At 48.9% G+C, this 23,870-nt stretch overlaps 1 protein-coding gene and 1 long non-coding RNA gene across 2 annotated transcripts in view; one reads left to right on the plus strand and one right to left on the minus strand.

Moving 5' to 3' along the window:
- Positions 1–634: 634 nt before the first annotated feature.
- Positions 635–4,202, plus strand: LOC111775318 (uncharacterized). The gene is made up of 2 exons (XR_002810872.2): positions 635–2,565; positions 3,726–4,202. It is a non-coding gene; the product is annotated as an uncharacterized lncRNA (long non-coding RNA).
- A 3,107-nt stretch (positions 4,203–7,309) lies between these two features.
- The window catches only part of FAM174B (family with sequence similarity 174 member B), a 35,009-nt gene continuing 18,448 nt past the window's right edge, over positions 7,310–23,870 (minus strand). The window contains exons 2-4 of the mRNA XM_070267212.1: positions 23,101–23,232; positions 9,075–9,165; positions 7,310–7,950 (exon numbers count right to left, since the gene is read on the minus strand). Coding sequence (XP_070123313.1) covers positions 9,162–9,165; positions 23,101–23,232 — 136 coding nt within the window. The 3' untranslated portion in view covers positions 7,310–7,950; positions 9,075–9,161. The remainder of the gene's footprint in view (positions 7,951–9,074; positions 9,166–23,100; positions 23,233–23,870) is intronic.

The following is a 23,870-nucleotide window of genomic DNA, read 5'->3' on the forward strand; positions in this document are numbered from 1 at the left end:
AGTGAGTTCTCATGCATCTTCCACACACTGTGTGGCCTTGGCCTGAGGGGTCCCCGACTGGGCCTCCTGTGAGGCCGGCTGAGCTAGCTGTTGTCATTCCAGGGCCCGGCTGCTACCTCCTCCCTCTGGGGCCCCTAGCACCCCTCACAGAATGCCCAGACCTGGCACCTCCTGCCCCAGAGTGAGACACATGTGGCGGAACCCAAGCAGCAGAAGCCACAGTGATGAGTTGGGGCCACCTCTCTCCACTGTGCTTCCTGGTCCCCCCTGGTGAAATTCAAGGCTTTCAGACTCCTGGGTCCTTGGTCACTGAACTCACTGCTTTGGGGAAACACCTTACAGAGAACTCCTTTGCTGGCACCACATTATGAATCTGGGGTTTTTCTATGGGTGGGTCCAAATCCATTCTCTGCCCCGAATGCAGTGGCCACATCCTTCCCAGTGTGGATGTGGGTGAGGTGTGCCCATCTAGACTCATCCAGCCACATCCTCCCCTGAGCGGGGTAGGAAAGCCATGAGGCACAGGTGTAGAAGGAAGAACTGGAGGAAGAGGAAGCCAGCAGCCTGCAGCTGAGTCTTGCTTAGAGTTCGGGGTAGAGATGTCCAACTTCAAAAGGAATTACTCTCCTGTGGAGGAAACAGTTGGAATTCCCAGAAACTCTGTGAGCCAGAGTTCCCTCAAGTATAGAATAAGGATGCTGGACTCCGTGATCCCCAAATGCCCATCCAGCCAGAATACCCACATTATAAGTCCCTGCTGTCAATCCTCAGGTACAGACTTGTGTTGGACCTTTCCAGGCCTTAGGACCTAGTCCTAAAGATAAGTAGAGATAAGATGCAAAAGCTTTAAACATAAGACTCTGATATAGAACTTACTATACAACAGAGATGGTGTTTCAATTCAGTGGTGTGGGGACAGGTGGATAGACATCTGAGAACAAACAAAATTGAATCCCAGCCTCACAGGACAGCTGCTTAGGGACAGGGCTCAAAGAGACCCGTGGTTCTGAACCCTTTCCACACATCAGGACCTCCGGGGGCTCTTAGCGCCACGATGCCTGCGGGGGTTGGGTGAAAGCTAGTGGGGCTTTGATGGGTCTGTCATAGGCGAGGAGCTTCATTTCACTTTGCCCACTCAGCCCTCCCTGCACAGGCTCCCCATGGGCTGTGGGATCCACTCAGTGACACGTGGACAATCACTGTGCTGCTCCACCCCGGGAGGGAGAGCTGAGGGTCAGAACGGCACCCAGCCTGGTCGCGATGGTTGCGCCTGGCAGCAAGCAGAAGCTCCCCGGTGGCGCACAGATTATGATGGATCATGGTGAGCTGAGCTCTGCGCTCAGGCAGCCTTCATCCCGCTCCAGGTTGCAAGCTGAAATATTGAAAGGGGTGCAAAGGGGAGGGAGGAGGAGGAGGAGGAAAGGAAATTAATGGTTATCAGAGCTCTTCTTGGGGGCCAGTTCAGACCCCAGGGGCCTCACCCCTGTACTTTGCCATGGGGCCTCTTGCGTCCATAGCTTTTGCCAATATAGGTCAGACACAGGGTCACACAGTGGTGCAATCCTACAAAATACAATTCTAAAGCTGCCTTTAAAAATTGTTTTAAATATTATGGATACGAGGAAATGCTTACAATATTAACTGAAAAAATCAGGTTATATGATGCAATTTTGTAGAGAAAAACATGGAAAGGCACCCACACAGAAGTCCAGAGATCACTTGCCCTCCAAGCAGAGCTGGCCCCTCCCTTGTCAGGGCTTCTGAGGCCCTCACATCCCAGTACAGCCCCTCATCCTCTGATGTCCCTGGAGGTCACGTGTCTGGTCCTCCGCCAGACTCAGCTTCTTGAGCCTTCCAATTAACACAGCACTGGCACAGGTGGGCATTTGATAAGTGTTTGCAAATGAGAAGTGGATAAATGATGGAAAGAAGGAAGGAAGGAGGGAAGAAAGGAAGGAAGGGGTGAGTTCAGAGGGAAATACACCAAAATGTTAAGGGTTATTATCATCTGGATAATTTATTTTATCTTTATAATTATCTGTCTTCCAAAATTACATGAATGAATCACTTTTATAATAAATCCACTTCTTATCAAAATTCTGCTATTTAAATCAATCTGAACTGTTTTCTCATAACTTCAAGTCCTGTTTTTAACTAGAAAATCCAGAAGACACTGAACTAGATCGTGTCCACCACAGCAGCCACATCTTTAAAGCCAGTACTGGGACAATCTAACAGGTTCCCAAATGCTCATAAAAGAAATGGAACCGAATACTTGGAATCACGGTGCTTCACAAATCTGAGCAAGACCCCCACATGTAAGGAACAGGCACCCCACATCTAAGGAAGAAGGCAGCATTGCAGGGTGTGTGGGATCTGTTTCACCCAAAGCTGGCCCCTCTGAAATGCCCTCATAAGGATGGAAAGAGGGAAATGTGGAAGGAGACAGACACCCTATCCAGGTCCGATATTCCTTCCAGCCCAACCTTGCTTCCCCGAGGCTGAACTCATTCTGCTTCTAAGATATGACTCTTGTCTTCCCCGACGAGGAGCTGGATATTCCAGGTAAAGGGAGGCCCTTCAGCAGCCTCCTCTCCCCACCGCATCCTCCCTTCTCCCTTCTGCCCAGGAGCAACATCCGTGGCCCCACTCCCAAGCACCAGCCATCAGAAACACCTGCCCCGGGCAAAGAGAACCGCCTCAGGGGCCCCTACAGGCCCCCAGCACTCTGCGCCTCTGGAACCCCACAGAACTTTGTAGCTCTGGCAGGGCCTCAAGGCCTGCATGGGACCTGGCCCCCTGAGCTGGGAGCGAGCTCCAGCACTGCGTGGCGATGCAGCACTGTGCATAGCACCCAGGGCATCAGACCTGGGCAAGTCCATTACCAAAGCCTCGGTTTCCTCGCTTGTGAAGCAGAAGTGATAACAGAAGCTACTTTAGCATTAATGCATGTTAACACCTGAGTGCTGTGCGCCTGGGGGTAGTGTAAGCACTGTAAAGACGTCACGCATCCAGTCCACAATGCTCGATGAGGTGGGTGCTGTTACCACCCCCCTTTTACAGGAGAGCAGAGGGGTTCACAGAGGCGAAGAGCTGTGCCCGAGGTCCCACAGGTGGTAAATGTTAGAACCAGGATTCACTCTGGCTTCAGAGCCCGAGCTCCTAACACGGCACCTGGAACCTGTTAACAGCACAGTAAATAGTAGCCGATGCTGTACTGTCGCAGACGCCTTAATAAAGCAGAGGGTGGCCACGGTGGGGCTCTGTGTGCAATCCTCCTCTCCCTCCCACTCTAACTGCCTTAAAAGACGGAGGCGTGCCTGTCCCCTTCACCTCTGTCGCTCAACAGGCCCCGGCATCGTGACTTGTGGCTCCCTGAGCACCTGCTGGATGCACGGTGCAATGACATCCCATTTAATAAGCACATACTGGGTGCACGTTATCTCATCTGATCCTCCCACGCACACTCCCCCCATCTGCGGGCAGCTGAGAATGTCACTGTCTCAGCCAAAGGGACCCAGGCAGGAGGTGGCCAAGGTGGGTGTCTCCAGGCCACCTCGCCACCTCCCCACAAGCAAGGGGTGAACAGTGGACAAAGGGAGACTGATTCTCAAGGCCGTGTAACGTGCCCCTGGGGTGGCTTTCAAGTGAAAAGGAGATGAGTCCATTTCATTAGTTGCTTTATGTGGTGCTTATCCAACTCTGTTCCTCACTTTCTATTCCAGAACGTTTCCAGTAATTATTTTCCATGGATAGTGATTCCAAGTCAAGAGAGAAAAGAACACCAAGGCTCACCAAGGCCTTGAGAGAATCGGGAGGGAGAGCGAGAGCATCAGAAAACCGGGGCTGAGGCCAAGGCCAGTTCAAACAACAATGGTCTTAAAGTCTTATAATGTGAGAAACGGAATCACTGCAAAGAAAAACAAAGCGATCTCAGCACAGTGGCAATCTCCAAGCACGGCTGTCGACTTCATCTTTGATAAGAAAAAAGAGGAGACGTGGAAAATTCCCCCGGAACCCGACCCCAGTTGGGCAAGGGGTCCATTCTAACCTCACAGGCACCCAGAGCAGGCTCCTCATTGCGTGTGTGCGCTTGCTTCTCTGCCCACCCTTGGTTCTAATGTACGCCACTGCTGATGTGATCAGAACTAAAACTGAGACCAAATACACTACTTTCCTCAAATAAAAAAAATAAAAGTAAAGCCAGAGTCAGGACCCAGCCGACCTGCTCCCGAAGTTTGCTGGGCCAGGATCAGGATTTCATTGAAGGCCCCTTCTCTTGCCTTCCTCATCTGGTCCACATTACAAGGGGCCTCGAACACCTGTGGACACCACAGCCTGCACACGCCCATCCTAGTCACACCTGGTGCAGGTAGACGAGTGGCCCTAGGGAGGATGCCCTGGAAGCCAGCTCCAGGATATGTGGGCAGAGAATTCTAGGGTGAGATCTGGAAAGGGAAGGGCATGGGCCCCAGGGGACACGTCCCCTTTATCCCACCAATTCTTTTCCCCATCAGGAGGCCACAGCCAGAGTGGGGCCCTCTAGAGCGTGGGGTGCCAGTTGGGACATTTGACCTTCAGTGTCCTTGACCCAGAGCTCAGACCTCTTATACCATCCCACTAGTGAGCTGCTGGGGTCTCAGAAGAGAACCCCCCCCCCGTCCCTTCAGGGGAAATTGCTAGAGTGGGCAGGAGGCCTGTGGTCCAAGACCAGCCCCTTATAACCAGGTGACCCTACACAGCCACAGAACCTTCCTGGTCCTGTTCCTCCAAGTACAAAATAAAGACCATCGCCAGCCTCAGCACACTACTGGCTGGACTCAGAGAGTGTTGAAGTGCTGGGCCAATGTGAGATTTGTTTTCTTACGGGGAGCCAGGGAGGGAAGCGGGGTTCTTGGTGGGAACAGCCCTGGGCCTGGGTTCCAGGGACGACGCCTACCTGAAGGACTCCCCAAAGGACTGAATAAGGAAGTGGATACAAAAGTGCCTGGCACGCAGGAGGGGCTCGAACATCACTCTCGGTGGAGGTGGTGGCCGTGACCATTTCCTGAGTGACCCTGTGCCGGTCACAGGCAACATGCACTTTGCTAGATTATTCCTTTTAATGATCATGGTAATTACAGAAGTAAGCTTGCCCATAATCCAGATGAGAAAAGTGAGGACAAGCTCACTTAGCTGGTGAGTCGGGGGCCAGGAATCGCACACGGGTTTGGACACAAGAGCTCACTCTGTTCCCGTCCACGTCAACTTGGCTAATCAAAAACCCATCCCAGGAGACAGAGCTTGCTGATAAACCAGCCAACGAACCCTGGAGGAGGCCCACCAGGAATTACCAGTGCATTCAGAGGCGCTTTACAAGGAGAGTCACATTCAGACTCTCGTGGACCAGAGAACTCAGGTAGCAATGCAGAGCATGGCTCACGAGCACCCAGAACATTCGTGTCCATTTGGTTCCCAACAAAAATGCAAAATACACTTGTTTTCACAAGCTGTGTGCCATTCACACTGAGTCCACATCAAGCGTTCTTGAATCCACTGATAAGTAAAAACCACAAGAATGTTTCAAGACGCTGGCACTGCCAGGCCCAAGGTGAGCAGCCTGCGGGTCTTGTTGTGGCAGACCCTTTTTCTGCACTGCTGGGCTGCAGTAGACACCTCCAGGCCCCCAGAGCTCGCTGGCTCCTCAGGCTCAAAGGATGAAAGCATTTAATTGCGTCAGACAAGACCTAACCCCAATAGCCTCAGAAAACCCAGGAAGATGTGAGTGGTGAGAAATGTAAGCAATATGGGGACCTGCAGATTCATGGCTGCCCTGGAAGAGGTGTTGTGGGGGGGGGGGGGGGGGGTCACTGAGAAAGCCTCCATGAGGGGAGGCAGCACCGAATGGGCACAGAGCCCTTCACTGCCTTTCTCTCCCATGCCCAGTGATCATCCTCTGCTGATGCTACCCACCCCTCCTCACCTTCTCCCCTCCTTTCCCCTTCCCCGCCCCTCCTTCCCCCCTTCTCTTCCCCTCCCCTCCCTTCCTCCCTCCTTCCCTCCCGTCCTCCCCTCTCCTTCCTGTCTCCCCCTTCTCCTCCTCTCCTTTCTTCCTCCTCTCCCTCCCCTCTCCCCTTCCCTTCCTTCTCCAGGAAACGACAACACCCACGTCTCAATCTCTTGACCAGCTTTGGTTGCTGAGATCTCACAGGCAAGTATGGGGCACTGCTGCGCTCCAGCCCCCAGATCCTGCCCTTCAAGGTCATCTCACCCTAATTGCATTAAAACAGTATCCAAACACAGGAATCCCACGGAGGGGGGCAGAGAAGGGACACAAACACAAGACTTCATCACTGGCCTTTGGGGATAACGTGCCAATGTCCTTATAAAACGTCCTTTTGCAATGACACCCCAATCTCTCCCCCATCCCCACAGTGTGAGAGTAGACATATAATTAACTTCCATGATTGAAAATACAGGCAGTAGAGAGAAGGGCTTTGATATTATGAATTCTTTAATAACAGGCTTTCTGCGGGTCCCACATGGCCCACTGGGGAGACAGGTTTTCTTTGTGTAGAAGGGGGCACAGCAGGAATTGAGCCCCGACTGAATCCTCAAAAATAAATGGCAAGTTGCATATCGGCCAACCCTTGGGGGACCCCTGCCGACTCCAGAACATGCCTTGTCTCCCACTCAGGCCGGTCCCTCCCTGGGTGTCTGAAGGAACCTGCCTGATAGGACTTTGGGGGGGTGACTTGGAGAAAGAGCTCCCCAGACACCCAGCTGCTACTGCGGTTGTAGAGAAGGCAAGAACCGGAGCAGCCCTCTCGGGAGAGGGAGGCAGAACACCCGCCAGCTTCTCCAAACTTCCGAGGGCACCGTGTTAGAACGGAAGCACACAAGCTTTTCTTTCTGGCGTTTCCTCACTCACACATTAACCCAGCCTGGACTTACTACGCTCGCCTTCCAGAAAGCTTAAGCCAAGCCAGGCAGAAGGCAGTAAGAAGCCAGCAGTTTTTGACTCAATTGGTTATCTATTCTTTGGAGAGATCCCAAGATGCCCCCAAAACAATGAGGCCTCACTATTTCCCAACCAAAGAGGCCGCTGCCAGGAAATGACCAGATGCACCTACAAATGTATGTGGGAAAATACTGCATCCCCTTTCCCCGGGCACCCTTTCATTCCTAAGATTTTTCTAAACCAGCAGCCCAGGGACCTCTCCCTGGCCCACCTCTGCCCTCCTCAGAGACTCGTGCCCCCACCCCCAATCACAAAAAGGCACCTCGCTGGCCGCCTTCTCAGAAAACATCCAAACTGGTGCACACATGGTTCACGCCGAAAGGGTTTTTATTTAAGAGCCTGCAGGGCTGAAGCTCCAGAATTTGGAAGGTCATTCTGGGCAGCTGCTTCTGCCAGGCCCAGTGGTGAGCCCCTGGCAGCCGCTGCCCTGGAGTCTGGCGTTTATGCATAAGGCAGAAAATTCCAGCTTTTCCGTAGATGGTTCAGCTGCAGTCGTCAGTTCCAGTTGGAGGGTTCAGAGGGCGCCCAGCTGCTCGGTGGCCAGTCGCGTTTAGTCACCGCTGGGGCCCATGAGTACACTGTGGAGGGGAGAGATAAGGCAGGCCCACCCTTCCAACAAATAGGGCAGAGAAATGGAGAAGGAAAGTCAACAAAACCAGTGCAATCAAGGGAGCCAAGGGCAACGTGTGCGTCCATACCGCGCTCTTCTCAGAGTGGCCTTCCCAAGCGGCCGTCTCCTTCCGGCACAGGCCAGCGTGCCTTCCTAACAGGCCAGGGCTGCAGAACCCCGTGCCCAGGGGCCTGGGGAGCCAGAGGACCCTGCAGCACCGGCAGCCCCTTCTCAGAAAACTGAAGAATCTGAAACCAGGGGGAGTCGGGAAAGGCTGGAGTTTTCATCCAAAGCAACAGAGCAGACAGTAAACAGGCAAGTACACAAACCCTGCAGAATGCTAGAAAACAAAAGAGTAGATTAAAAAAAAACACCTTTCCAGAGAGAACAGAGTCCCAGGACCCCAAAGGCACTGCTAGCAGACTTTAGCAGAAGCATCCTAGTTGCAGCAAATAACCTCAACCCCAGGGAAAGAGAGAAACGGGAGACCTCGATCAGCCTGAGAAGTCAGCCCAAGGCCCTGCCCCCAGGAGCCAGCAGACGTCCTGGCACAGGAGCTCTGGGATCAGCCACCCCCCGGGACCCCCCCACACTGACCCCTGCGGGAGGGGCCCCCTGCAGTAACCTGCTGGTCCAGGTGGGTTTCTAGTCCAGTCTGGCCCAGACCAACATCAAATATAGTCCCTGACTGTACTCTTCCAGTCAACCAAACCGCCATCTGCTTAAATCACCACAGTGATTGTTTCAAATTACATTTCTAAGACCATCAACATAGAACCGTGACAGGGCAGAGAAACACACAAGGCTGTTACTAACCAAAGGCTGCCTCGTGCTGCCTTTTCCCTTCAGAGAAGAAGGAATTATTTCAAATGTATATGCACACACTCATCTATGCACACACACATGCACACACACGCACACAGGTGTAGGTTTTTCCCTGATATTCAGAATTCTTTGTGAACTAGCCATGCCTGATTTTGCTGAACCCTTAAAAAAAAAAAAGAAAAGAAAGAGAAGGAGCCACAGACAGGTGTGTACTTCTGCCAGGGCTGCACAGCTCTGAGCACTGTGACTTTGAGCTTCCACACGGTCATCACCAACCCAAGGCCGGAACTTGCCCAAGCCCCAAAGACCACCCAAGGGTCAGACATCTAGAAGGTCATAGATCCAGGAGAAATCCTAAATATACAGCTGAATATCCTTCAGGCTTTGTTTAGGTTCTTGGTAACTTCTGATCTCTTTTACTTTTGTCAATAGTTGCTTTAAAATTATTTTTAAAATCAACGTTTCTACCCTTTGCCCCTGAGCAGGGCAAAGCCCTCTTCAGGAGGGAGAAAGGGTGACATTCTAAAGGGGCATCCAGAGCATGGCAGAGGTGACTCCTGCGGTGGCATGCTGAGCGGACGTTCGACACACACAACTGTGCCAGAGTGTCATAAATAATGTGTGTTTTGGTTTCAACACCTCAGATGAGACAGCTTCAGATCCTTCACATCCCAGACTTCAGGTGACCAACCTTCCACAGGATGCCGACACACTGGAAAACAGGTTTTACCTAAAAGAAAAGGAAGATCAAGTCAGTGTCCTCCAGCAGAGCCCCAAACCCATTCTGGCCCCTCCCTAACAGCCTCCATCATTCAGGCCACGCTGTTGCCAGCATGGCAGCTGACATCCCTCTCCATGCTTCTCACGCAATGCCTCCTACTCTCTCAACCCTCATCTCTACTCCTGCTACACAAGCCGTCTTTTCAGTCCTTGAAAACGCCATACTCCTCAACCACAGGACCTTTGAATGTGCTGTCTGTAAGGCACACTCCACTCCTCCAGGTAACTCCTTCCCTTCCCTCAGCTCCCAGCTCAGGATCCTTTCCTAGCTTCCCACACAGATGCCTTGTACACAACCCCTTTTCTCCTTGTATCCCTCCTTCTCAGCACAGTGTTTACTCCAGGGCTCAGCAAACTCTTCCTGTACAATTCCAGAGAGTAAATACTCTTGACTTTGCGGGACCTACAGTTTCTCTGGCAACTACTCAACCCTGCCACTGGAAATGCTTGGTGTGTCTATGTTCCAATAAAACTTTATTTGTGGATACTGAGATTTGAAGTGCATATAGTTCTTACACGTCATGAAATATTCTTCTTTTGATTCTTTTTCAACCATCAAAAATGTAAAAATCATTCTTGGTCCGTGAGCCATACAAACACAGGCAGTGGGCTAGACTCGCCCTACGGGCCATAGTTTACTGACCCCTGACTTACGTAACCTGGCATATGGTTTCTGACCCCAGGTTGCATCATTATCTGATTCCTGTCTGTCTCTTGCTCAGACTGGCAGCTCCTTGCAGGCAAGACCCTCATCTGAGCTTGCACATCTTTAAACCCCAGCACCAAGCACAGTGTCAGACAATGTAGGGGGTGCAAGAAATATTTGTGCAATGAATGAAAGAAAGTTTAAAAATTGTATCTATTCAAGGGGCCGGCCCTGTGGCTGAGTGGTTAAGTTCACGTGCTCCGCTTCGGCGGCCCAGGGTTTTGCCGGTTCGGATCCTGGGCGCAGACATGGCACTGCTCATCAGGCCATGCTGAGGCAGCGTTCCACATGCCACAACTAGAAGGACCCACAACTAAAGATACACAACTATGTACCAGGGGGATATGGGGAGAAAAAGTAAAAAAGAAAGAAAAGAAGTTTGGCAACAGTTGTTAGCTCAGGTGCCAATCTTCAAAAAAAAATTTTTTTAAATCTATTCGAGACGTCATCCAAGGGAGTTTGAAAAGAAGGGAAAATCTGAGAGGTCGCCATGGGCATTCTATAATCACATGCGTAAAAATAGGATTGAACAGAATTTATAAAATAATGAACTTGTTTTCCTAATGTTACAGGATCCCAAATACAATATAAATATCAGGTAGTTATTTACTACAATATATGGACATCATTTTTTTAGGAAATACACACTTAAGTATTTGCAGGAAAGCGACATGATATATGTAACTTACCCTCAAATGGTTCGGAAAAAGAATCTGTGTGCACACATACACAGCCATCATAAGCCAAATGAGGCAAAATGCTAAAATGGGAAAATCTGGGAAAAGGATACAGGGTGTTCCCTATACTATTTTTGTTTTTGCAACTTTTTCTCTTTCCAAATAAAAGCTTTTTTAAAGGAAAAAAATACATATGGGTAACCTCATATTGGCCACCAGCATCCCCTACTCAACAGACTAGAGGAAGAAAAATACAAATGCCCACAGGCACGTCCAAGCTGTGCAGGCTGGCTTTCTTAGAGCACCCACCTGCCTCCAACTCTGGGTTGGGGAGTGGGGGGCAAACCCCCACTGACTGACATCCATGGAGACCTGCACTCTACAAATGCAGCCTGGGGACCTCGAATGTGAAGACTCTTGCCAGCCCTGACTCAGCCTTCCACTGCCTCCCGCTGCAAGTTCAATGCTGAGGATAAGGAGCAGGCACTGGGGACAGAGCGGCGAAGGTTTCAAAGAAGAAACCAAGATCAGACCACAGAGAAGGGACCCTCCTCCCGATAGCTCCACCAGAGCAGACGTGCACACAAGCAAAAGCAGCGACAGCGGGCCCGCTGAGCCTGGAAAGAGCAGACCCTCAGAATTCACAGGGACGTAAACTTCATATGCCTCCAATGCTGAAAATTCATTCCCGGGCATCCCAATATTGCTGTGCTGGGGACATGGCATCTTGTGGACACCCCAAGAGCACAGCCCAGGGGCCCTCTGCAGGTGGGTTCTTCCAAACCCACCCATCCCCTGCCTGCACCCCCTCCCTCGTCTGCAGCTGTTCACACCCCTGTGCTTACAGGAACAAACGCCCACGAGTAAACACACACGGAGGGTGGGGGGAAACGGAGCAGAAGGAGGGGCCCCCCCAGCGACCATCAAGCACATCACAATCCTCAGGCCCCTTCCACAGCAGAAATAAACCTCCAGGGCTGCTACCAGAGTAGAGAAAACAACAGATCTTTCGTGCCCCTCCATGGGGAGCAGTGATTCTGGGCACGGGCGAGCGCCCACGGAAGCCACCTACTCAGCCTCTCTAGGAGGTGAGCCCATCTCAAGTGGGAGCAGTGGAGCTGGCAGGCCCTTCAGACTCTCTGGTGCGACTGTGACTCAGGAAGCTCCAGGGACAATGGAGAGGCTGGCTGTAAAGTCCCTGGTCTCCTCTTTTCATCTTCTGTCTCCCTGAGGCCATGCAGCTGCGGTTCTCCTGGAGAACGGCCTGCGGGCAGAGACTCACAGTGGCAGCGCACCTGTTCACCCCTGCGCTCGCTTGAACTTGCACATGTTGCACATGCTGCTTCTTCTGGAATGTCCTCGCTCCCCCCTGCACGTTAATCCGCTTTGGGCTCGCTTCCTGGTTCTTCCAAACCCACCCTAAGCTTCACCTCCTCTGGGGAGAGCTTCCTGCCCCGGAGAGGTGCCCCTCCTGGCTGCCCACAGCACCTGTGCATTCCTCCCTGCGGTGGCCAGGTGTCTCCTACTCTCAGCGCCAGCTGGCGGAGGGCAGGGCCAGGCTCACCCATCCTGCGCTCACAGGGAGCAGAATTAGCAGGCTCATGAGCTAGACTCACGAAGGGGTGACGAGCAGAGATTTCAAGCGGACTTTCTTGGTCCCTTTCTCTCCCCGAGAACAGCCAAACTGCTAATGACACTCCAGTTTCATCAAGTTAAACCGGAAGAATGTTAATGTCGACCCTGCCCCCACCCCCGGAAATGCCATGAGAAGTGAAGACACATTCAGGTGCTGTCACCCAGGCTCATTCCTTTCAAATTTCCACTATCCTGGACAACGACAGTGGGTTATAACGATCCCAGAGAAGGAGAGGGCCACGTCCCAACCTGTCCCATATTTACAAGAAGCTTGTCTATCAGCAGAAAGAGCCCGGCACCTGTCTCAGCACCTGTCCAGCCCCCCGGCAGCAGGCAAGGACACCTCAGGAAGAGGGCACAGAGGCCACGGGACAAATGACAGGGAAGCTGAGGGAGGAAGCCAGGCTCCATCTGTGAGTCTACCTGAGACGGACAGATGTAAGGACTAACCACCACGTGCCAGGGGCCCTCAGCAGTCCTACCCCTGTCATCCAGGACACCAAACGCGGAAAAGAGCAACTGGAAAACAGGGCTAGATTTCCAAAAGCATGGCCAGTCAGAATTATTTGTGCTGTTTTCCTTTTTTATTTTTATATTTTGTTTGAAGGCACACGATGCCTCTCCTGAGCACTGCCCCCGAAGGCCAACACTGCTTTGCAAAGAAACAAAGATGCCTCATGACATGACCATTTTAACACCCAAGCTCAGCACTCAGCAAGGAAGATGGCTGGCAGAGCTTTATTTAAACTGGTCTGGGGATGACCTCTGTTTCAGGTCCAGGTAGGACACCCTGGCATCCTCAAGGGAGCCTGCAGGTCACCAGGTCCCCTCTGGTCCCTTCCAGGCCTCAGAAGCTCATGATATCCATTGCATCCACAGCCGTCCTCATGCGAATGCTTCTAACAGCTCTGCTCCTCATCCTCAGGAGATGAGGAAGCCTGGGGTGGGCAGAAGGGCCTTGTGAGCGCAAGCATTCAAGAAGTCACTACTTCGAGTGTGCTTAGCAACTGCCATAGGGTATCCATGGGGACCCTGAGCCCCAGGCCTCAGTCTAGGATAAGCAGGTCTGTTTTCTCCTACTCCCAGCCTAGCCTCCAGGGGCTTCTCGCTGCAAACAGCCACCAAATGCGCTTCGTTGCAAAGACAAGATGCCAGGCACAGCCCCCAGTGCCACAGCAGAAATCTCTTCAGTTTCTAATTATATTCCCACAGGAAGCTCTATCCACGAGAAGGTGGGAGGCAGGCATTTCTAGAACATTCTAGAACACCCCCAGAGGCCGTATCTTTTCCAAATCTGAGAAGCAAAGGAGTGGAGCCCTCCCCCTAACAGGGAGGCAGGGCTGGCGGGAGCGGTGAGTTCTCCCAGCACCGCACCTTTGGGCTGCGCCTGTCACAGCTGCCAGTGCGCCTACCAGACAAACGGGAGGAAGAGCAGCGTCTGCCTCGCCTTAGGGGAGCGCCTGGAGGGTGTCACAAAAGTCTCCTGCAACAAACCAGGGATGCGCAGAGCCCCAAAACATCAGCCACAACCGCACGCTAGGCCAACCAAGCTCAGAACACACGCAACCAGGACTCAAGTGCCTTTTGAAATATAGCACCATTTCCACAGCCCAGGGTTCCCTGTATTCCTGTATCCATGCAGCCACCATTTCTCTCTTCTAATTAGCCTTTTTAAGTACAGAGTTAGAAACTCATTTCCACAGGCTTTTTTCCCTCCCCACATCCGGCCCTAAACATTGAGGGTCTTGCCCCATGGAGAATAACATCCCTGTTGCATGGAAGCCTAAGACGAGGGCTGTTCACAGAGGCCTCCCCCTCCACTCCCCCCCCAGCCTTCTCTCCGTTTCCTGCCCGGCTGTTGCGCACGGGCCCGAAGTCACGAGATGCTCGGAGAACTGTGTGTGTAACAACAGGAGCCAAGTTCCTGCCTAACTGTCCTGGCGTCAAAAACACGATTTTCCTCTTTGCACTCACTCATGAAACAACCCCAGGTCATGACGCAGCTGCATCCAATTTAAATGTAGTCTGTCTCCCAGGGGGAACCAAAAACTTTTGTGGAGCCATGTCTAAACAGGAGAGGCGAGAACCTGTGCGTGGATTATCACGTGCAGACACAGGCGTTCTCTGAAACACTGAACTCAACATAAACTGGCCTTCGAATTCCTGTTCTTTCCAACGTACTGACCTGAAAAGTTGTTTGCGAGATGTGGTTCAAGTGGAAAAACTTCCCAAAACAGCACGTGTAACGTGGGCCTAGTTCTGTAAAGAGTAAAACTCCACGGATCTGCACTCACACGCACTCTAGTGGTTAGCCGTCAGGAACGAGCTTAGAGCTCATTTTATTTTCCCTTTTTCTCATCAGTAATTTCTATACCATCCATGACACCTGTTAGAAGAAAAGTTGTCACTCGTTCTAAGTGGTCAGTCGTCTTTAGGCCTGAGGACTAGAGTGGTCTCGTGTCCAGGGCCTCACCTCCAAGTTCACTCACATTCTGATGTTACAGTCATTTGTCGCTTAATGACAGGGATACGTTCTGAGAAAGGCGTCGTTAGGTGATTCCGTTGTTGTGTGAATATCACAGAGTGGACTTACACAAACCAAGACGGTATGGCCTACTGCACACCCAGGCTACATGTAGAGCCCGTTGCTCCTAGGCTTGCAAACTGGACTGAATACTGCAGGTAAGTGTAACACAACGGTAAGTATTTGTGTATCTAAACCTAGAAAAGGTACAGTAAAAATACGGTACAAAAGATTAAAAATGGTACCCCTGTACGGGGCACTTACCATGAATGGAGCTGGCAGGCCTGGAAGCTTCTCTGGGTGAGTCAGTGAGTGAGTGGTGAGTGGATGTGAAGGCCTAGGACATCACTGGACACTGCTGTACACTGTGCAACACTGTGCACTTGGGCCACGCCAAATTTATAAAAAAATATTTTTCTTTCTTCAATAATACACTAACCTCAGCTTACTATAACTTTTTTGCTTTGTAAACTTTTCAATTTTTTTTTTTACTTTTTGGCTCTTTTGTAATAACACTTAGCTTAAAACACAAACACATTGTACAGCTGTTCAAAAATATCTTTGCTCAGGCCAGCCCCGGTGCCCTAGTGGTTAAGCTCAGCACGTTCCACTTCGGCGGCCAAGGTTCGGTTCCGGGCACAGACCTACACCACTCTGTAAGTGGTCTTGCAGTGCTGGTGGCCCACATACTGAAAGATAGAGGAAGACTGGCACCGATGTTAGCTCAGGGTGAATCTTCCTCAGGAAAAAAAAAATTCTTTCTTTATATCCTTATTCTGTAAGCTTTTTTCTATTTTTAAAATTTATTTATTTTTTTTTACTTTTTTAATTGTTGTGTTAAAAGCTAAGTCACAAACACACACATTAGCCTAGGCCTACGCAGGGTCAGAATCATCAATATCACTGTCTTCCACCTCTCCGTCTTGTCCCACTGGAAGGTCTTCAGGGGCACTAACATGCACGGAGCTGTCATCTCCCATGATAACAAGGTCTTTTCTGCAATATCTCCTGGAGGACCTGCCTCAGGCTCTTCTTGAGGGGGGTGTCATTCTTTTCAGAAATATTTCCACGGCGGTTTGCTTGGTTTGCTTCTTTTTTCATCACAGATTTGCTTGTAAGCAGATAATGCACCATGAACATTCCTCTCCATTAATGAAAACGTTTCGGTGTTGGGGGTCTATGTTCTCAAACGTTTTAAGGAGCTTGCTGAGGTCTGCAAAAGCTTCTGATAAACCCTGCACTAGGAATTTTCTTGGAGGCTCTTCTTTTTCTTCTCATGCAGTTTCCTTTTCTCTTGCCTCTTCTTCAGCTATGCCTTCCTGTTCCACTTCCAACAACCCCTCACTAGCCACTTCCTCAGGAACCACCTCCAGGAGCCCCTCAGTGTCATCCTCATCCACATCCTGGCTAAAGCTGTTTGCCTTCTCAACCACAGCCTTGTCAACTTCTGCAACCTCACCCTTGGCAAATCCTTTGAATTCACTGACAAACTTCTCAGGTGTCTTCTTCCAGATGCCATTCATAGTCTCCTTGGTGACACGACCTCAAGCCCAAGCAAGGTTCTTGACGCAGTCATAGATGATGTAACCTTCCAGAATTGCATCAGTGTCTTCCTCAGTTGCAGCAATAGTCTGGGCAAAGGTCCTCCTCAGGCAGTAGATCTTAAAAGCTGCTATAACTCCTTGATCCATTGGATGGGTCAAAGATGCGGTGTTTGGAGGGAGAAACACCACTTTGATGTTGGGATCAAGATTACCAATAAAAGGAGAACGTCTGGGAGCATTATCAACAATAAGCAAAATCTTAAAAGGTATGTTGTTCTCCACATAGTATTTCTTCATTTCACTAGCATAGCAATTCAGGAGGCATCTTAGAAGAGGAGCTGGGTCATCCATGACTTCCTGTTGCTCCTGTAGTACGCTGCCAGCGTGTGCTTACTGATACGCTTGAAGGCCCTGCGGTTCTCACTGTGCCCGATCACAAAGGGTTTCAATTTGTAGCCTGCAACATTGCCCCCAAGCAAGACTGTTATCCTGTCCTTAAAAGTCTTGAAACCTGGCATTGTGTTGGCCACCTTATGGATGATTCATTTCCAGAATAGGCAGGTTTCATCCATATTGAATATTTGCTCTGGCAAGTAATTTTCCTCCACAATCAGCTCATCTAGAGTTTCCAAAACTTCTTCAGCTGCCGTCGCATCAGCACTCACAGACTCACCCCTCACTTTCACATTATGGAATTAATAATGATTCTCGAATTGTTTAAACCATCCGGAGATAGCAGTAAATTCAACATCATAATCCCGTCCAGCCTTTTCTTTCAACATTGCAAACAAACTTTTTGCTCTGGCCGTGATCCCCAGAGTGACAAGAGGGATACACTTCTTGTGTCTGGTCTTCAATCCAGGCCATTAGAAGTTTCTCCATGCCTGATCTAAGCCCTTCTCGAATTTTTGTTAGTCTCATTGCCTTCAATGAAGCAGATCCTTTAATAGCTCCCAATCCTTTGCTGTTACTCTTCAAGATTGTAGCTAAGGTGGAATGGGACATGCCTGACTGGTGAGCAATAACCATCACTGATTTTCCACCTTCTCAGTCCTTAGTCACTTCTAATTTCTTTTCCAGGTCAATCACTCAACATGGCCTTTTATTGTCAACGTTAGCAGTGAATTTTGTACCCTTAGGGGCCATGATGAACAAAACAACATGAGGTTAAATCAAGCACAAGAGAAAATGATGCAGTCAAGATACACGGTATAAACACAGGATATATAAGCTGCTGCTACATAACAGGGCATATTGTTTTACAGTAAACTTTTTTTATAAGTAAAAAGAGTATATGCTAAAAGAATGATAAAAAGTATAGTATAGTAAATGCATAAACCAGTACATAGTTGTTTATTATCATTATCAAGCATTATGTATTGTACATAATTGTATGTGCTATGCTTTTATACAACTGGCTGCACAGTAGGTTTGTTTACCAGCATCACCACAAACAAGCGAGTAATGCATTGCATTACAACAGCGACAACGTCACCAGGCCATAGAAATTTTTCAGCTCCATTATAATTTTATGGAACCACTGTTGTATATTCAGTCCATCGTTGACCGAAACGACTAACATTGTTAGACAGCATGACTGTATTCCACCCACAAACGACACAAACTTCTAATGTGAGCAACTTGAATTCCAATTCTTCACAACCAACAGGGAGGCAGGAGAGTGCCTGGCAGTGATAAGGAAGCCCGTGGGAGGCAGCTGAAGCAGATGAAGTTTCAGAATAAATGCTTACACCAGAAAAGAAGGCTGAAAATGAAGGAGCTAAATATTCAGTGGAAGAAGTCAGAAAAAAGAAGAGAATAGACCCAAAGAAAGCATAAGGAAGTGAAGCAGAAATCAATGGAAACTGAAAATGAGAGCCAGCCCTGATGGCCTAGTGGTTGAAGCTCAGTGGTCACCACGATGGCAGCCCAAGGTCGTTTCCCAGTTGCGGAACCACACCAGCCATCTGTCAGTAGCCATGCTGTGGTGGTGGCTCACGTAGAAGAACTAGAAGGACCTACAACTAGAATATATAACCACGCCCTGGGGCTTGGGGAGGAAAAAAAAAAGAGGTAGATTGGCCACAGAGGTTAGCTCAGGGTGAGTCCCTGTAAAAACAAAAGAAAAGAGAAATGGAAAATGATAATATAATAGAGAGGATCAAAGAAGCAAAAAACTGGTTCTTTACGTAGACAAATAAAATTAAACTTCCAGTAGGATTGATCAAGAAAAAGGAGAAAAGGAGAACATAATCAATATTAAGAATGAAAAGGGGGCCATGACTACAAGTTACAAAGATTAAAAAGACAATAATAAGAAAATGTTGTGAACAACTTTAGGTGAATCCATTTGAAAACTTAGAGGAAATGGACAAACCCCCAGAAAAATACAACCCATTGAAATTGACCCAAGAAGAAAGAAAGACTAAATAGTCCCATAACTATTCAAAGAATTGAGCATCAATCCATTTTAAAAATCTTTGCACAAGAAAAGCATCAGGCTCCAGCCAGTTTTAGAACCTTCTAAACATTTAGGAAACAAATAATTCTAATCGGATCCAAACTATTCCAGAGAAAAGGAAAATAAGGAACACGTCTCAGCTGGTTTTATGAAGCTAGTAAAACTTTCACCAAAGCCTGATAAGGATATTATAAAACAGGAAATGATAAGCCACTCTTGGTCATTAAGAGAAATAAGAAAGTCCTAAACAAAACAGCAGCAAAGTGAATGCAGCAATGTGCATAAAAAGATAACACCAGGCGGCCGGCCCGGTGGCACAGCAGTTAAGTTCGCTCGTTCCACTTCTGCGGCCCAGGGCTCATGGGTTCGGATCCCAGGCGTGGACATGGCACTGCTTGGCAAGCCATGCTGTGGCAGGCGTCCCACATATAAAATAGAGGAAGATGGGCATGGATGTTAGCTCAGGGCCAGTCTTCCTCAGCAAAAACAGGAGGATTGGCGGCAGATGTTAGCTCAGGGCAAATCTTTCTCAAAAAAAAGATTTTTTTTGTTTTTTTAAATATAGCACAACCACGACCAAGCTCGTGTGATCTCAGAAACGTAATTTGGTTTAATATTAGCAATATCAATGAATATAATTTCACCACTGTAACAGATTAAAGGAAAAAAACATGATCCTCTCAATGGAGCTAGAAGAAACATTTAATAAAATCCAACATTAGCAAACTAGGAAGAGAGAAACTTTCTGGAAAAAGTAAAATCTAGAAAACCCTATAGCAAACACCATTCTTAGTGGTCAGTATGAAAGCATACCCTTTAAGATCAAGATCAAGACAGGATGCCTATTACCATCACTTCTATTTAACAATGACTTCAAGGCCAAGAGGACAAAAAGGCTAAAAAAAGAGATAAAACGTTTAAGGACTGGGACCACAGGGGAGTGGGTGGGATTCATTAGTTTCAGATGATACATCCATAAAGAAAACCCAAAAGAATCCTCATTTACACTACTAGAATTAATAAGAGTTTAGTGAGGTTGCTGGCTTTTAAAAATCAATATTTTAAAAAATCAAAGTGCACGTCTAGACACCATGAACAAAAAGTTAGAAAATGATTTTTTTTAAAAAAAAGATATCAGAGACGAGGTCACCAATCATGTGACAGCAGTTTGCGGAGGAACCTGTCTTTGAAACTGTCCCCAAAGTGACGGCACAGAGGAGCCAGCAGCCGGGGAAGCAGACACCCAGGCGTGGAGACTGACCCTGCGGGACAGGAGGATTCATTACTGCGGGTGATCCAGGTAAATTTGCTGGGTCCTGAGCTTCTGCCCAGAGTAGGGCTGGAGAAGAAACACTGAGGAACCTGAAGGACCTAACGTGATTCCTGTGTCAAAAACAACTGCGTGTGGAAGGGTTCCAGGCTACTGCTGTGTCAGATGGGGACGGAGTGGGGTTATCACCGTGGCCAATGCAAGCGCTCCAGATCACGCTTTGAGACCCAGTTTCTTACCTGCTTTTGTCCTCGCAACAGACCAGGTAGTAAGCTTGGACTTTCAAAAAACAGAAGTATTATCTGTTCCTTTAACACCTAGCAGGTGGTTCCATTTAAACATTTGCCCTTGGTGAGCAGTTTCACGGCCAGCAGCAAAGCCAATGCAGCACTGTCAGCCGAGAAAAGGAACGTGCTCCACTATTTGAAGACTTGAGACAAGCCGTGGAAGTTTCTTAATCTGACAGTGGTTTCAATGTGTACTTTATCTTCATTATACCAGAGCCAATATCAAGCCAGCAGTCTTTAGACTGCAATAATATTGGGATCCACGTACTCAAGAAAGGGCCCTTTTTCTACCTTATACTCAAGACAGAGCCTGTAAGTAGAATTTCTGGACAGACTGACGGTTCTATTTCTTTGTTTAGGGTCTTCTCTTATTTGGCTGAGTCTATCACAGCTCCACGATTTAGGCCAGGCACCAAATACGGATGAGATGCTATTCAGTGGCTCAGAATCAAAACAGGGCGCTGATCCACTTAAGCCATCAAGCACTCCCCATTGTACCATACTCCCAGGCCTGCAGACAGACCCTTTTTACTATGACTAACAACAAGGACGTAATTTTCTTCACCTTATGTTTTATTTCTGTGCATTGAATGTGAGACAGATAAAACAGCTTAGCAATAAAATCAATACCATCGCTAACTTTCTTATGTATATATTATTCTGCAGTATGGATGAATATTACTAATTGCTCTGGTTCTTCTCAAAGGGTGCTGCTCTTTATCGAAAATGCAAATTATAGCTAATGGTTTGTTCCCCCACTCTATCTATAACCAATCCGTGTTCTAATGTTTGTATGTTCTTCATAAAAATTAAGTATGACTGATTAACAAACTCTGTTTCCAAGAGGGGTATGCACGTAAACATGATAATAGAGTCATTTTTTCAGACGTGAGTATAAATAAAATAGTATTTTTTAGAGTTAATATATATGTGTGTATGTGTATATATATACACATACACACATATATATCTCTCTTAAAAATGTGAAACACCTGGGAATATATCTAACAAAACTTATAGGGACTGGTCCAGTGGTGTAGTGGTTAAGTTTGTGCAATCTGCTTTGGTGGCCCTGGGCTCACAGGTTCAGATCCCAGGCACAGACCTACACACCATTCATCAAGCCATGCTGTGCCAGCATCCCACATAAAAAATAGAGGAAGATGGGCACAGATGTTAGCTCAGAGACAATCTTCCTCAAGCAAAAAGAGGAAAATTGGCAACAGATGTTAGCTCAGAGCCAATCTTCCTCACCAAAAAAAAAATTTATAATATATTTATGGAGAAATTTTTGAAAGCACTGAAAGGCATTTTAAAAAATAGCTAAATAAATGGAAAGTCATTCCATGTTCATGGGTTGAGAGAGTCAACATAAAGAGGCTGATTCTCTCTAAATCCACCTAGGGAGTCAGTGCAGTTCTCATCAAAATCCTAAACATTGTTTTGTTGAATCTGACAACTGATCTATATAGAAGGGCCAAGGGCTAAGAATAGCCAAGGCTGTGCCAAATAAGATCAAGTCAGGAGAGGCGGGGAAGACTTGCCTTCCCAGGTGTGGAAAAGCTATGTGTGATGGTTAATCTCATGAGTCAACTTGACAGGTCACACAGTGCCCAGATATACGGTCAAACATTATTCTGGGCAGTCTGGGAGGGTGTTTTGGGTGAGATTAACAAGTATCTGAGTAAACTGAGTAAAGGAGATTGCTGTCCCCAGTGTGGGTGGGCCGCATCCAATCAGTCGAAGGCCTGAACAGAAGATAAAGACTGTCCCTCACACTGACTGCCTTGGAGCTGGGACATGGTTTTTTTCCTGCCTTCAGACTCAACCCAAAACATTAGCTCTTCTTGGGTCTTCATCCAATCCACTGGAGGCCTGAACAGAATAAAAGGTGGGATAAAGGAGAATTCACTCTGCTTAATTCTTTTTGAGCTGGGACATTGGTCTTTTCCTGCCCTCAGACTGGAACTTACACCATTGGCTCTCCGGTTCTCAGGCCTTCAGATTGGACCTTTACAACAAATCTCTGTCTGTACAGAGATGCATATCCTATTGGTTCTGCTTCTCTGGAGAACCCTGGGGGGAAAGCTCAGGGCTGGGTCCAGCCTGGATTTGTGTCTCACCTTTGCTACTAATAACTGGGTCCCTGGGCAAGCGACTGCCCCTCTCTGGGCCTTGGAGCCCTCACCTCTAAACTGTGCTCACCCCTAGCCCTTACACGGAGAATCTCACATATCCAAAGTACATTCCAAAAGGATCCCAAAAGGATCCCAAAGGCACCACAATCCTGAAGGCACAGTCATTCTGACCTTCTTTTAGGAAACACACCCGTCTTTGGAGCTCATCGGCAAATTTCCTCCAAGGAGTTACCCCTCCACAACCGCCCCACACTCTCGGCATTGACTTAAGTGAAGCTGAATGAGAAGCTTCCACTTGTGCGCACGGCGTGTGGCACATGCAGGTGCTGGGACCAGGTCTCCCACAGCGGGTGCACGACAAGCTCGTTGCCTGAAATCCAGCCCCCCTTTTGCTCTCATAAAGGTGGCTTCTCGGTGTTGGCATTTGGGAAAAGCAGGGAACACCCCTTCTCTGGCAGTACTTCTCGGCTGGCTTTCCGGGTGCTGTGTGCCCTAGGAAGGGATGAGAGCAATTCTCCCCATCATTAGAATGCACCAACACTCAAAGACAGAACAGCCCGACCTCGTGGTGTTCTCAGAGATGAACCGTCCCACCGCCCCACGCCCACAAGCCCAGGAGGAAGCCGCCGTCCCCACCCCGGACCTGTATTTGATGTCGAATACTGTGGAGTCCTCATCCTCGTCATCCTCTTCGTTCAGCGGCGCCATCTCCACCCGCTCGGCTGGAGTGGTGATAATGTCATACTTGCGGGTCTTCTTCAGCCTCCTTCCCGACCTGGCAGAGGAGAAGCACATCCCTGAGAACTCCACCGTCCCCACCCGGGGAAACCAGGCCGCTGCCTCCAGCCAGGCTCCCAGGAGACCGAGCCAACATCCCAGCTCCTCCACTTCCAGCCACGGGACCTCGGGCGGGTCACTGGCCTCGCTGAGCCTCGTCATCCTCATCCACAAAGCAAAGATGATTACACCTGCTCCGAGCACGGAAAAACCCAGAAATCAAGATAAAGAATACCCAAATGCAATACTTTAGAAAGGCAAAATTAACGTAAAGAAAATACACCATGAGCAAAAGATCAAAATGTTCAATGAGGACAGGGTCTAGCCCTGCGCTTGCACAGGCACGACAGCCCTGACCCCTACCCCCTTCCCCCCCTCCCTCCACCCAGCCCCGCTGTGTCTGCAGGTCTCTCCTCCGAGCACAGACGACAGCGCCTGGCATTGAGAGCACTGGCCTATGGGCCGGCCAGGTGGGACTAGGGTCAGGGCTCGGGCACTCCCTGCCGGGGTGATCATGGACAAGTCAGTGAATCTCCCCAAGCCTCAGTCTCCTCATAAACAAAATGGGATAAGAATAGTGTTTGTCCCTCACAGGCGAGGGAGGATTAAATGAGATGATGTGTTTAACAAGCCTAC

The sequence above is a fragment of the Equus caballus genome, chromosome 1 (genome assembly GCF_041296265.1).
Source record: "Equus caballus isolate H_3958 breed thoroughbred chromosome 1, TB-T2T, whole genome shotgun sequence".
Lineage (NCBI taxonomy): Eukaryota > Metazoa > Chordata > Mammalia > Perissodactyla > Equidae > Equus > Equus caballus.